Here is a 16,065-nt window from a genome sequence, read left to right as displayed (position 1 = left end):
CTGTTCTCACCCCCACCCCTCCCACCCCCACAACACAAATGCATATCCTAGAGATCTTGTTAAGAATGTTACAACGGTACTGAAAAGTATACAAAATTGTATTATTAATAAGATTAGCCACAACTACATTAGAAAAGAAAAGTTTTAAAGGGTGAGCATTTTCATGCTGTAAGCACTAAACTGAAACTGTCTGTGGGGTCATTGGGGACCCAATGGCAATAATTAGTTATGAGAAAAAGATTCATACAAATTTCTCTTCATCATTCAAGCTTCCACACACAATGTAGTACAAACTAACCTCTCAAACAGCACCTTGTAGAAGTTACTGTTGTGTTTTTGTTTTTTGTAATCTGGTTTCCAAGTTCAATAAACATTTCTCTCTCCCAACAAAGGAAACCTACAATCTCTAGCTACGGGCTTTTGCTAAAAGGCTCTTGCCTGCAACATTTATCTTTAAGTGGACAAGTTTGATGTAGCTTATTGTTCTAAATATGCTACTCAAGAATGGGACTTTTTAATGGAATTAATTGCTCCTTTGCGTATTAGACATATCTTTGGCATGTTAACACAGTTTCAGTGACTAACCATGGGAATAAACAAATAATTTAAGGACACACTGGAAAGCTGAAGTCAAATACAGGGTGTAATTGGTAGCACTACTTGGAGTAGGGTATGTGTTTTCTTCCCTCTGCTTTTTAATTTGGAAAAAACTGTTGCACTTGTTTGTAAGCTTCATAAGTTACCAACATCATTCCAGCACTTGTATCATTTTGTGCTCATTTGACTTTCATAATTGTTTACAACAGGGAGTACGAAAAACACCTCTTCACCCTAGAAATGACTGAGCGCAACAGAGCAAACTAATGTGATGAGAATATCTGCAGTAAAATTCTACCACCTTTGCTCCACCAAGAAATTCATCACGCAGAAGAAACATGTCAGGAAAGATATGAGTATACATTTACCTGCTCAAGTAGCTGCCGTAGTCGGTGAAGCTGAGACTCCAATTGTTTATTGTGATCTTCCAATATTTGCATCCTTGCTTCCAGGCGACCTTTATGTTGCCTCAGGAGTTTAGCTTCAGCAATGAGCTCAGCATCTTCAGAAGCATGCTGAGGTGACACAACAGAGTCAGGAGGTGATGCAAGAGGGTTTATTCCTCTCCGAAGATGTTGCTCCTTTAATTGCTCGTATTCTATCTGCAGACTCCTGGTAAATTGAAGAGGAGAATGTTGAAACAATCAACAATTAAAAAACTTCTTCGATCAATTGTTACCATTAACTCCAACTAGAGAACACAAGCAGCTCATACAAAGACAATGTCTTGACTTGCAGTTTATGAAAAAAAACCTACACAACAAAGGAGAGGTGAACCTACGGTATTTTATCACAGATTCACACTTTTCTAGCTAACAGAGTCAGGCTATGCATGACATACGCCTTGACTAATTTTTTTGTTTTGTTAAAGTCATGACTCCTAGCTGTCTCTCTTCTCATCTTCTCCGACAACCGCACATAGTAAATGCATAGCTCAAACAATAAGATGACAATTCAGACACAAGATAGCACGCTTATAACACCTTTGCTCTTCCTCGAGGTCAGCAATGATGCGCTCCAGCTCTCCCCGCTCTTCCTTTTCCACTGACTTGAGAATCTGAGCAGGACTCTGTGGCTGACTCACAGGTGACTCTCCTCCCAGTGTCTGACAATACTGCTGGATAAGGGCATGCTCGTCCTCTCTAGAGCAACAAAACAATGCAGATAAAGACAGAGCAGTAACACATTTATTATGTGAGCAAACAACTTTGACAAGCTGAGGGGTTTTGTTTGTTTGTTTATGAGAAAGGACTAAGAGAGTAGGAATTAAGCCTGCCAGAATTTATGGTATAAGTATTAGATGTATATCTCAGCAAATTGTATTCAAATTCTTACGAGTTGGTTCTAAAAATGCTGCAAAACACACGTAAACATACAATGCACAGGAGAAAGAAGATTGATCGGTAGTAATGAAAAAAACAGTTTTCTTTAATGTATATACGGAGAACAAATACTGCTGGTGGTTCAGAAAGAAGTACTGAAAGCAAGAATCTGAGAATATAAACTGCAAATAACTGACTTGAAATGTCTTAAAAATAAATAAAACCAAACAAGCTGTTGTTAGATATCCTTCTCCTTACAGATTCTGGAATAAAATAATTTATAACACCATCTCCCTCCTGACTCGCATAGAAATTACCTTCTGGTGAGAAGATACAGAAGTCCTGAAACTTTTATGCTATAATGTCCAAATACGTTTGCCTTTTTATAGGTGTGCCTTCCTTCCCCAGTTGCTGGCTTTTCTCCATAGTACTGTGAGATTGATAGATAGTGAAAGATACAACATCCTAAAAATAGTTTGCTTGCCTGCTTTGAAGGATACATCATCAGCAGAAAACATGCTATTCATGCTTTTAAGAGAGACTATTGCTGAATCATAGCAATATGATTGCCAAAGAAAACCCTCCTTTAAATTCATTTCTCTACTTGACTACAAAGCAGAAGCTGCATACTTTATTATATGTGAAGTATCGTGCCTACAAACTTCATCCTAAAGATCTTCTACAGGTACAGCATGATCAACAACAGAGAGAAAAACAAGAGTGGTATATACGCATACGTGTTCAGATACCACTTAGAAAAGAGAGCTTTCCATATTTGAAAATATTTTTTCTTGTGCTGAGCTTTTTCATACTATTGTTGAAAAGAAGTAGCTATGAATTCTGCCATTCAACTGACTGTGGTCTGACATAAGTATCCTCAAGTACTACTTTTGAAAGCACACATGATGAACTGGAAGTTTGATCTATACAAAGTATTTATTTTTTATATTAAAAATGGAGCTTTTCAAGAGTTTTCTGTTGCTTGTGGGTTTTTTGTTTGTTTGTTTTTGTTTTACTTCCTGTCAGTCAATTTAACATCATGAAATATCTAAAAGTACAGGTGAATAAACAGTAAAAACAGTTATTTAGAAATGTATATCCGGGATGAAACAGAAGTTTTGTCTGTGGTGAAAAATAATCTATGAATAAATGCATGTACAAGTAAAACACATCAGGTGCTTTATGGAAGACGCAAATGTATTGTGTTTTTTCCTCAAAAATAAAATCAAGCTCTTGGGTAAAGGCACTCATCCGTTCTCAAAACCTGTGGGTGTACAGCTGAACTAGAGCAAATGCATATGGCAGGAACAAACAAGAGTTGCAAACATACTGTTTGTATAATTGAAGACCTTACCTTCTGCTACTGAACTAAGATTTTTTTGCTACCTCACTACATCAATACCCATACAAAATCTTCACCACTACTAGGAGCAAGCCAAAATATCCACCGATCTATTAAACACTGACTCCTGCAGTTCTGTTATGCAGAAAAGCGATTTGGTTCTTTGTAGTAGTACTTAAACTTCTTACTGAAGGCTAATCCAATGGTAGAATGACACTGAGCGATTCCTTCTCAAGAAAAACTATTCTCTATCTAGCCAAAGCTATCATATTGCCTTCTGAATTGTCACCGAGTCTAGACTTTCAATCAAATAAATGTGCAACAAGTAACATTAGAAATAAATATATAAGAATATTATTAAAAACCCATATCTCCTGTGACAGTTCTATCCACTTTTAAAGCGCGTGACATTCTATTCCACACAGGTTCGTTTATGATATAAAGGTTAAAAATAGGCAGGTATGAGAAGTTCCTTCCACAAAGCCCTGGTTGCGTAACACTTTCCCTCATCCTGTCATTGCTGATTAACTACTAGCTGGCAGAAAGTTTACATGGAAAAGTGAAAAAGAAACCTCATTAGTGAGTTCCTCTGTTTTTAACAGAGAAATACATACGTATATTATATATGTATTTGTATATATTGTATATCCTTATATATAAGGATCCTTATATATATAATAGGAAATAATATATTCACTTATTTCTTACATTTCTTGGCTGTAGTCTAGTCATGAAAAGAAATCACAATATTAATCTTTACATTTATTTATTTGCATGGGATGAGTTATTTCATTCAATACAGCTATACAATTAAAACATAATTGGGATTGTAAGTTCCTCAAAAACATATGGAATAGGTGATCGAGTTAGCTGAAACAGAAACAGAACACTGCCTCATTTTTTTCCCCCTTACCTACAGAAAAAAAGCCTCTAACTGCTTTCTTTCTCCACCTTTTGAGTGATCTCGGGGAAATTGATAACCACTTGCTTTCTTATTTTGCATTACTCTAATTGAAGATAAACCAAAGACTAGTGTAGTTAATGGAGTTTAGACCAGGTCCTGATGTGGTAACGAAAATGCTGTGGCACTTCTCCATTCTTCTACCATCTTAGCAAAAACAAAACAAGCAAGAAACCCTACTCCTTATAACCAAGTTTTTGCTGAAGTGCTGTAACCCCTGTTAGGGCTTCAAACTGTGGTACACAGCCGGGCCTCTGCAGCCCAGCAAAACGTGCAGAGCGGCCGCACGCTGCAACTGGAAGAGCTGCACTAAGCAGGGAACTGGCACCAACAACACCACACCTTCAGCAAGCAATGTGCTAAAGCACAGGACAGAGAGGAAACATGCATTTAATGTGCAGGTTTCAAAACACTGCTTAAATATTTTTTGTGTAACTACACATACAGGCTTCTTTTGTGCAAGATTGTTGATACTGTCATGACAGGTTCATCTGATAAAGCGCTTTAGTCTGCTTCTTTTAATTAGGCATCAGAAAGCTGCTGTCTACTTCATTAAGATGATGAATTAGTTTATAAGCAACTATGTAGGTCATCTGAAATAGATTTGATTTTTTTAATAGTGCTCTGCAAAGTTGGATTTATTATATTTGAATTTATTAAAATTGAAAATCTGTCAAGATTTTACATAAGGTGTAACCTAACTTTTTAATGAAAGTTATAAACCACTTAAAGAAAGAGTTTACACAGGAAATGCTTAGATATTTTTTCACTCTATTGTGTCCAGTAAAGGAGACCAAAACAAACAAATACTCTTTGGCCTGTCTTGCAAAACTGCTGATTCAAAAAAAAGTTCAAACCCCTTGAATCTGCAAAACAACAAACCTCATGACTACAAGAAAGACAGATTCATTGGTAGCACAGGAGTCCCAACACTGGGCTTCACAATGATGTGAAGTGATAAGGGAGTGATGTGTTCGGTAGCATGGAAATACTTGAATTTTGAGAAATCCACGACTTTATTCTTTGTTAGAATTGGCTGGACACAGCAATCGGCAACCAAAATGAAAGCGCCACATCAAAATAAATTCCTCATCCTCTCTTGGTGGTTATTCTCCTGAAGACCCTCTGTGCTTTGAGAAAAGGCTAGAACTACACACCAGTCCTTCAAGAGCAGAGACTGCGGGTCCTTTTCAGCATTTTGGCATTCAAGAAAGCAGTGAAAATGACAACCCAGAAGGTCAGACTTGAAAGAAGTACACCTCAAAGGGAAAGAACACCCCAACTAGGAGAGCCAGGGAAAATGTCATTTGAAATATTCTTTGTGGATATATATTTTCAACAGGTCTGTTCCAAAGGATGCATTATATGTGGGAGAAGCAAGAGATTAAAAAACGTTGCAATTTACTTCTCTTCATCAAGACTGAGTTGTGGAAAGAAAATTTCAGATTTCTTGACAGTCACTTTTCACTAGTGTATTATTTTATCCAATTAAAAGAATTGCTAAATTGGATTTTATATAGTAAGAGTACATTTGTGATCTTCCTTCCTCCATCACTTTCATTTTTCCTATGCTATTTTTCTCATACCAATGACCATATACTAGTCCAAATAAAGCATATCTTGACCTACTGATGCTGTAACATATATTAGAATAAGGGTCAGACAGTTCTAAAATCCTCTCTCTGTCTTTAATCTGGAACTAACTTCCCACTGCAGCAAGTTGCCTTTTAATCACTTACACCATGTCAAAGTATTCAGGTGCGGTATACTAGGACTCCAGTTTGGCTCGCAACACACTGAGTGGCAGTGCCAGCTGAAAGCACCACTGCTGTTCATTGCTTGCTCTTACCCCTGCACCCGAGCACATAGCTCCTGAACAAGTGGGATGTCAGATATATTCCAACACTGCCTTCAGTTGAGTGTAAAGTGGGATCAGCAAAAGCACTGCAGACATGAAGATGACTGGTAGTAAAGGCATTAATTAGAAAATAGCTATTAAACATTCGCATATATACAGAAATTATTTATATTACGTCCAACTCAATCCAATTAACTTCAGTATGGGCTGGATAATATAGCTCATACATTACAGGAATGAGAGCTACATTCTACTATTTTTCTAACATTTTTTGTCTTTTCATTCTACTGCGCCATGATTTGTCAAATTGTGAGGCATGGCTTTCCATTAGGAATACTATTTATCATTCTTTGCTGCAAAGTCTTCATTTTTCCTTGTGTTCATCTTCACTTATGAAAAGGCCAGTCTGCTTTACGAATATAGATGTTTTTGCATGACTTAAAGGCAAAGAAAACTCATCACAACAGTCTAGCCTAAATATTTAGAACTCCATAATATATAATGAAGACTACATGAAAAAAGTATTTTTCTTCAGTGTATTTATATCAGAAAATTCATGCATGACAGCATTAGTTTTTTGTTGTTGTTGTTTGTTGTTAAGAGAACAGACATACTACAGCAGAGAGTCTTTTTTGCTGTCTACAGATATTTTTTCCAGCTGAGGAAAATGTGTATTTTAATGGAAATCACACACCCTTGTGGGGTGCATAAAACCTTTGTGAGTTAAAGATTGTCATAATTACATTCAAGACAACAGGTTAATTTAAAAAGAAGACATTTCTTTGAAGAATGTTGTCTTAAGCAAATAGCATACTGCAGAACATTTCTGCAAAAAAACAATATTTAGCTGACAGCAGAAGCTCTCCGATTGTCATTCAAATGTAGAAGTCTTCTTATACATACCCTCTGGAGCATGAAGTGCATTAAACATATTGTTGATGAACTTGCTAACCTGACAAGACCAAAGCAGTAATTTTCTTCTAATACTAAGAGCAATTTTGTCTCTGTTATAGGGCCACAGTAAACTATGGGACTATGAGGACCAAAAAAAAAACCATAAGATCACAGAACAGAACTACAATTATGAAGAGAGAATTTGCTTTTAAAATCAGTAATAATCTCCTAAAGGTTCAAAAGAATATGAAAGAGATTTTGCTCAGATGGACTCAGATAGCAGATGCCTCTGGGCTAAAAAATGTGCATCCAAGTTCCAAATTGCTCCTTCTACTTCAGTCTATACAGGATGATTACAGCATGCATATTTTAATGTCAAACACTTAAACAATAAAAATAGAGCTGAGCTATAATACTAGATACTCAATGTTCCAGCTGTAGGAGATTTATGATCCAAACTGGGATCCTAACCTCATAGCTCTGTATCTCCCTGCAACAGTGCAAGCCCAAGCTTTAAATGACAGTTTTTTAGAATTTTGTGAGTACTTCACCATGTACCTTAACAGAAGTACAAAATATTATCTGCAAATAAAAGAAAAGGTGCCATTAGGTAAAAAAAAAAGTTACTTTCTTGTCCTCTTAGGCCTCTGAATCTCCGTATAGTTTGCGTGTAACAGTCCTCTTTTGACATCAGGACTGAGATCGAAATTTGGAAGTCTCTCCCCCCATATTGGTACACAAGTTCACCATGTTCATTCCTTTTCTTACAATAAAGGTTATTTTTACAGGTGAAAAAAGGAGAAGTTACGTTTAAAATCAACAGCTGACTTGCCAATAGAAATTAAGCGTATGCATCCCTTTTTACCATTGGAATGGAAGGTTGTTTGGTCTTTGTATATCTGTAGGCTCATTAATTCCAAAATAACAACTCAATGACACCAAATGACACTATATTTGTGTTTTATGTTAATACTTATATTTGTTGTCGTCCCTCCCCCCCCTTTTTGGGAAATCAAAAGGGAATAGTTTGGCTGCATTTCTGTCTTTGGTGCAGGTACCAATGACAGAAACACATGAAAACTGTTGCAGGTGAAAAAGGTTTTATTAATTATGTAACTAGAGTTAATCAAACAGGAAAGAGGAAACAAATTTAAAGGTGATCACAAGCGCGTCTCTGAAGCAAAATATTTTAAATCTCACATTGTTTGCACATTAACAGGTAGAGTTATTTCATGGTTAAATTTCAAAACAGTAAGTAAAAGTATACTGACAACAACAACATTTTCTAACTAACTAGAGCTGAACAGGAACAATTTCCTCTTTAAAAAAGCTGGTTACTTTCATTAATAACTTAAAAGAGGCAGGGACCTACTACACCGGTTTAATTAACAGAACAGGTGATACAGAGAGATTGAAACTTTCATCTATGTTAACACTGAAAATAATCATATTTAATTCAAAGGGTTTTATGCTTTCCAGGTTCATCGATTCATTTTAATGAAGGCTTTTACAATAAAAATGTCACAACAGCCTTGATAAAATTAATGTAGGACTGTGTATATATCCCCAAGTACAGATGGATCAGCAGCCAGTGACTAAAATCTAAGCAAGCAGCAGCAACACTCTTCTGTATAACCTCCAATACAGATAACTTTTTTTTAAAAGAAGAAAACGGTCCTGGAAGGTAGCAAAAGCTACTGACCCATTGTCATTGCCCACTTCGACATAGGAGGATTTCTTTTCTTTTATACTATGATAAAAACAGGAAATGAACACAAACTAGAACCTATAGAGCTATATATTTTTTTTCCAGTCACATGAATACCCTCATTTCTGAAGGAGAATAGCTGACAAATGTAGAGTTCCCTTACATCACCAAATGAGAACCACCCATTTATACAACTGATACTGGTAATAATGAAATTTAGGCAGGCATTCCTGGAGTCATACTCATTTGCTTCTTTCACTAGGGCTAAATCCTGTGCTACAACTTTGAAAGGACTATAGCTGACAGCACTAACCCAGGTTCCTAAGCAGCCTGAGTGAACATTAGTTACTTACACGCTTCCTGTGTTGGAGCTGCTGTCCGTGAGGAAGGAACCGTTGGTCCTTTCCATCTGGGCAAGCCTGAAAAGCAGGGAAAGACCATGACTTTCAGAGACCATGCTGCATAATTTAAACAGAGGCACTGTGAAGACCATTTCTTAGAAACAGATTAGATATTGCAATCTTGGTACACATGAAAAGGAATAAACTTGTAGGCTGACAGAAATATCTAATCCGGAGGACTTTCATGAGACACTTGTGGTATGATTAACTGATTATACTTGTCAAGGAACAAGCATATTTTCTATATCTAGTATAATTTTCTTTACCACCACCACAACTCTCATGGTAAAATTAGAGATGTTTCACAGATGGCTTTCTTTTTGATTTTTATAAAACTGGACTAATAAAAGAGGACAAATACTTTTCAAATATAGTATATTCACCATCTGAAATTATGCTTGGCAAATAACCTCACCCTGTGGCCAGACGTGTCCTGGAAAACAACCCCAAAACCAGTGTAATTACTTAATCTAAAAGGACTGGATTATTATAGGGTCATAGAAGGCCATAAAATTCTTTAAAATCACAGCAGAAATTTTCTGTCTGCTCAGCTGTCTAGGAAAGATATACCTTATCTATGTAAGACATGCATAAAAGTCCAGGGAGTCTAGGAATACTGTGCACCTATACTGGACTGCTTCAAATACAGTTGTTTTCAGTACTATAGAGATATCTTAAACTTCACACTTACTTTTGCAAGTGCAATACACATTATTACAGACATCTTCAAACTTTTTGAAAGAAGTATGCAAAGCCCTAAAGAAACATGAACTGCAGTGTATTCCTTCAGCATAGAACAAGCTTGCCCATCTGTATGTTTGTTAGTATTCCTCAGAGTTTAAGGACTATAAATGAGTGCACACACAATGAAGTTGTCTTGGTTGCCTTGCACGCCCCCGGGCTAGCAGTGGGATGTCATGCTCCAAAACCTCCCCTGAGGAGAGGACAAGTCCCTAAGCACTCAGGTCATCTCTGCTCTGGGCCATCTGAAGCAGATCTAGTTCACAGTGAGTAACAAGAGTGAGTGAGGTGCTTGCAAGTCATCTTTGTAATGCCGTTTAGCTCAGATCTTTAAGTCTTTCATGAAACATAGCTGAATTTTAAAATTAATCTTCATATACCTTTGTTATATAAGGTAGTACAATAACCAGTACATCTCAGAGAGTTTATAAGTTTTCTTTATGGTGCCCATAAACAAGAATACAGTAGCAAATAGCTAACTTGAGCATAAGCTCTGAATTTTTATTCAAAAAGCTGAAAAAGTTAATATTGTTTATAAGTTGTGGAGATCAGATACAGCAGATGAAACACTCAAAGCAAAATTGAGTCAGTTGTTCCCATGGGAATATGGAACAATTTCTGTGTTGCCTAAAAGTGGACTGTCATTACTTATTTTTGAGAGGGTACCTCTGCTAAGGGCTTAACTCTCATCAGCTCTGAATGAACAGAAGAGAGTTCAGCAAAACACTGCATCACCAAGATAGACTTGGCATGAAAGACATTTTAACCTAAAATCACTTGGGTGACTCCATAAAAGCCAGAACATAAACCATCTGTAATTATTATATCCTCTGCTAAAAGTCAATGGTTAATGGGTAATGGTTAAAATCACGTAAGAAAATGAAAACCTGACTGTAAAATGCTACTGGGAAAAACTATGTATCCAACAAGCTGAGTCTATTCCCAAAGGTTAAAAATGAAACAAAATAAAAACAGCCCATTTTTAGAAATAACACACAGCAATTCTGCAACAGTTTCCATTTTGCATGACAGATGACAGATTTAATGCATCTATTTTATATTTAATATGACTGTATTCAGAAGCTGATGATTTAAAAACATTTGACTTTCTTCTGAGTACAGAGAACTGTATCTTTTTAATAAATAATGTCCAGCCAGTAGAGTAGATTAAAAACAGCAGGAATCAATCACAAAATGAAGCACACTGGTGAGAAACAGTCTGTGCATTTCTTACCTAGTAGCATACTGCTCTATCCTGGAGTGTGTGTCATCATGAAATAGCTGTGGAGACTGGGAAGGACTAGTTTGAGAAAAAATAAAAAAATAATACTGGTGTCAAAAGCGATTCACGATATAGACAAAATCATTTTATAAGTAATTTAAAATGATGACAAATAAATAAATTCATAATATTGATGACAGGGTTGTTGCTTTTGGTCAGCCATGCCCTACAGCTCATGCACATCAGATTAGCAGCAACTCAGCTTAGAGAAAATAACTAGTATATTAAGCTTTCCAGACAAAGGGGTTCAGCATACTCACTCATATTGCTCTGGCCACATACTGATGAGAGTGATAGGACTGTACGAAGACAAAAAAAAAGAGAAAGAAAGAGAGAGAAAGAAAAAGAAACTATGAAACAAACTTCAGTGCCACTTAAGAGAGAGAAAGCTAGAGAAACAAAACATTTTTACCAGCAGCCCACCCAGATTATTTGAATCAGCAACAACTGACATAGAAAAGAGACAGCAACAGTTACTGCACTGTATCATGGACAGATAGGAGACTGACTTACAAACTTCATTTTGTTAAAAGTCAAATTTAAAAACAAAAACACCAAAACAATGTCACTAATTGAACTGCAGTTTGTAAACCACAATTAGTTTGTTTCAATTCTGCTTAAGTGTTGGAGCTTTTCTTGTAAACTAACTAGAAAATGCTCTTTCAAAAACTTATTGGGTAAAAATAAGCCCAACAACAACAAAACATCCCATTGTATAAAGTTATCAATGCTTATTTTCCTACTGAATAAAAATAAGATGATATAAGTACATATTGTATTATATATTCTGACACTTAGGTAACTATTTAGTATTTCTATTTTTTTATTATTTTTAAAGTAACATGCTACTGGGTTTTGTCACCTGAAGGGGTGAGAACCTACACGAGTAGTTTCCTCAGCATGGCAATTTGTCTTGTGACGGGCCAAAGGAGTTTTATCCTGACTTGTGATTACAGTTTTGACATTCCAATTCCAGGTACCACTGGCAAACTTTCATCACATCAAAGTTTTGCTTTCCATTGTTGACGACACGTTCATTTTGTTTTAAAATAGACCAGTTGAAGATTGCCCTCGTGAGTAACATCTGAACTTTTTGTATGTGCATTTCTTGCTTAGAACCCAGGCCAGATTACTTCTTCCTCTTTCTTAAACTGATAATGAGTGGATTTTGTTTGATTACTGCAAATAAAAAGCACAATCTTCTGGGTCACAAAAATGGAGCATGGACAAGGGCACTGGGCTTTCACATGCAAGCAGAGAATGTATCTTGAAGCTTCACAGGGGCTGCTGTTGATGAGTAAGCGGTGCTGTGTTTAGACAACACGTACAGCAGCACCACAGACTCCACAGTGTCACGGAGAGTCAGTCCATAAAACCACTTGTAGTGCCCTGTCAACATATCTTTTGTTCTTTTAAAAGTCTCCTTTGCTGACAGCTACCAAGTAAGCAAATAAATAATATGAAGTGTTTCTGCCAGCACTGTAAATAACAGTGTGGAGACACTGAGAGTGTTATCTCTTATTAGGCCACCTGTATTTCTGAAGTTTGTAGGAACCTCATTAGGTCAGAGATTTCTAACTCCAGGAACTTTGAGATGACCTAAGAGGCAGTGTGGTTCCAAAAGCCCAGTCTCCCCAAAGCTGTGGAAATTTTCTCAGTAAAACAGCCATTAAGATCCCTTCAGCACTGCCTGCTAAAGTCCATGGCTTTATGATAAAATACCTATACCACCAAACAAAAGGAAATACATTTCTTCTTCAAAAATAGGCAAGATCTGCAAATAATGCAAACTAATTCCTGATGCTAGTTATTTCTTGGGTTTCACTTTTTTGTTTTTAATGAAACAGGCCAGCGATGCCAGAAGCAATTACTCTATAATCAAGCTTACGTCTCCAGGTTGTCACCCTCCAAAACTGTTTGCACAGGTAGGTAGCCAAGTCGGGGATGCTTCGCAAAATACTTCTTTGACCGGAACTTGTTCTTCAGCACCTTGGTGAAGTCCCGTACATCTTCCCCAGATGTTGTCTTAAAAAGTTAAAGGAAATTAAATTGAACTTAAATTGAATTGCTAAATAGCGCTGAGATAATACAGATACTACTTTCCTGAAAGGAGGAACTTCAGAATGTTAGTGACATTAAAATCACCTTTTTAAGTGTCATGAAATACGGTACAGTAATAATGGTAATACATCTACAAATTCTCTTCTATTGGAAAAAAAAAAATCAACACACCGAGGCTTCAAATTGCTAGTAATAAATGCATTGGGTTTACCCAATTAGAGAAATTACTAATTAGAGAAAATGAGGGAAAAATTGAAGCAGAAGCACGTTCAAATCTTAAATTAAACATTTACAGTCTTACAAAGTGGAAAAAAAAGCAAATCAGTTTGCCAGCTACGAGGGTATCCTCTCAGCCACTGAAAGCAATCTTGACAGTATACTCGTGCATATGAAGCTCATGACTCACTTTCACAGGCAGAAGAAATACCTTGTAATGGCTCTGCTGAAAAAATACAGCTAACAGTAATGGCTTTGTTTGAAAAAAAAAAAAATACAACACGTAACTAACACAACCCTATGCGTTCACAAAGTGCCACAAAATATTCAATGCTTCCCATTATATACCTAAACTGGAAAACTTTGAGATGGAAATGGTATGTGCTAAACCAATCTCTCCTGTGACAGCCACATTTTTCATGAGTATTTTCTCAGGTTACCAGATCTCTTCCTACAGGTTTCTGCTATTATCCGTATCACTCCAAGGCCAAAAAATACCCACAGATGAAATCACAGCCACTGTATGGGCACTGTGCAAAGGCACAGTCAGAAGCGGGTCTGGTAAGAACAGCCTGTGCCTGAATTAACAATCTCACAGACTGATCGAGCATATTCCTTACTGTCACACTAAGAGGCTGGAAAGAAAGTCAGCCACAAGATTTTCCAAGTCTAAAATTGCAAGCTACAAACAGCAAAACCCCTTGATGAATTTTTTTTTTTTTTTTTTACTGGTCCTTACTGATGCAGCCTTGTCCAAAACCGACAAATGCTTAGCTCTATCCCTCACTGCCACAGCTGGTCTTTAGTGCTGAATTAAAATTGACACAGCTGCTTTTAAGGATCAATTTAATTGGAAATAATCATAGCAGCAATGGCAACACTGCTTTGGCAATACTACTCAATGAACTTCTGCTACAAAAACAGGGATACAAGGAAAGAAGGGCATAATATGCAAGGTGAAAATGGCTATAACAAAGACATCTGCAGGAAGAAACAATAGTATGCCTTCAAATATATGTGTTTTCAGACTGTACTGAGTACTTAAACAGAATGGCCTCCAACCCATGGGGAAGTTAATATTAAACATTTCTTCTTGCAACTGCAGTAAAGAAAAAGTGGCCATTCACCTCCTGCATTAGCTGCAGGTTTGCAATGGCTTCTACACATCTCTAGCCCAAACCCTGTAACAAACTGTGGCCTGCATTTCTTGGCACTCTGCCTTCAGAGAAGCACATTAACATAAAAGAATGCCAAGAAGGATGGATATCCACAGGGAAAACAGAGATAAAGGCTTTTTAGTTTATTCCCACTATGAAGAGGCTTAAAAGCGCGTCAGACAAACTGTACTGATTTTATTTTCTATTGTCAAAACATAAAATACATATGTGACAGGGGAAAAAATTTAATGTGTGTATAATACATGCAGTTATGAAACCTATAATGCATATCAGAGTAGCAATAAAAGCAGATAATCGAACTGATGTTGGTGAAAGTTTCTGACATCTGGCTTTAACAAGTAGCAACAAACTGAGCACATTTGGGATTAAGAAGTATTTGAACCCCTATATTTTAATACAGGTAAATTAAGGAAGGGCTCACAAAATCACGCTCAGGAAGCATCTGCTACAGTCATGGAATCATCCAAACAAGGACCGTGACATCCAAAGGGCTGCTTATTCTCACGCAACAGTAGCTCTAGCAGATGGAACTCTGTCCCAAGGCCAATGAATGAAAGTTTTAGTACCTACACATTGCAGAAATAAATGCCTACTGAGCTGCCAAATTTCTCCTCTGGAGTATTCTTTATTTGGTATGACAGCCTGACCCAGTTCCTTGGAAAAACTAATTTGACTATGTACTGAGTGAGGACGATAAATACTAACCAGTGAAATTTGAGCAGATTTGCAAGAACTATTTTAATTCACAGGACTAAGACGTAACTTTTAGAAGCATTTCTCCCCCGTTTTTTGCACGCAGCCACACTACACAATCCAATCAAAAATCATGCCAAAAGAGCATTTAACTTCTGAAAAACACTAGCCAGCAGTTGTGTAAACTCTATCTACTAAATTAAAAACAACAGGTAACTTGTACAGGTCCAACATGGCATCTTGGCTATTTCCACACAGATCAATACCACAAATACTATGGTAGTAACTTCAGAAGCAAATTATTCTTTCAATGAAAATTTCAGCCAAAGACCATGCTTTCAGTCTCCATTTAAAACCTCAGTTCTTACAAAATGACAAAGTTCAGGAAAGAATGACGAAGATCCTTGGCTGGCATACAGAAATAAATAAAAAAGTCTATAGCTGAATGTCTCAAGGAAAAAAATATATGGAAAAACTGACAAACGGGCATTAGCACTCTTTAGTATACTGCCAGGAATGAATAGAGTCATAAGTCAAACTAAAAACAGAAAAAAATCATTGTAAACCAATATAAATTTTACAAACTCTTGGATTTATATGGAAAGTGATAGAAAAAACAGAAAATGCTGAAGCATGGTTTTCATACAAAGGTTGAGAAAACAGTTTTGATGTATTTTTCATGTATTAGAAATAGGACAAATCTTCATTGGGAAAAAGTATTACCAACAATACAATAAACCAGTTGGGAGAGCTCTAAAGCATATATAATATATGGTGGGAAAGGAGAGGAATGTAAATTTCTTTTTAAAAA

General features: G+C 36.6%; 1 protein-coding gene across 4 annotated transcripts in view; it reads right to left on the bottom strand.

Moving 5' to 3' along the window:
• UTRN (utrophin) overlaps positions 1-16,065 on the bottom strand; it is a gene marked incomplete at its 3' end in the record, with an annotated part of 370,441 nt that overhangs the window by 13,720 nt on the left and 340,656 nt on the right. For 3 of the 4 annotated variants that reach the window (XM_080586229.1, XM_080586228.1, XM_080586227.1), the window contains 6 exons: positions 12,995-13,131; positions 11,367-11,405; positions 11,059-11,124; positions 9,036-9,101; positions 1,581-1,739; positions 966-1,209 (listed from right to left, as the gene is read on the bottom strand). In XM_080586229.1, coding sequence (XP_080442355.1) covers positions 966-1,209; positions 1,581-1,739; positions 9,036-9,101; positions 11,059-11,124; positions 11,367-11,405; positions 12,995-13,131 — 711 coding nt within the window. Of the gene's footprint in view, positions 1-965; positions 1,210-1,580; positions 1,740-9,035; positions 9,102-11,058; positions 11,125-11,366; positions 11,406-12,990; positions 13,132-16,065 lie in introns of those variants that run through there. The other variant, XM_080586230.1, reaches the window with a different exon arrangement.

Source organism: Anser brachyrhynchus, assembly GCF_964034855.1.
Source record: "Anser brachyrhynchus genome assembly, chromosome: 3".
NCBI lineage: Eukaryota > Metazoa > Chordata > Aves > Anseriformes > Anatidae > Anser > Anser brachyrhynchus.
This window is presented reverse-complemented; position numbering and strand designations above follow the sequence as displayed.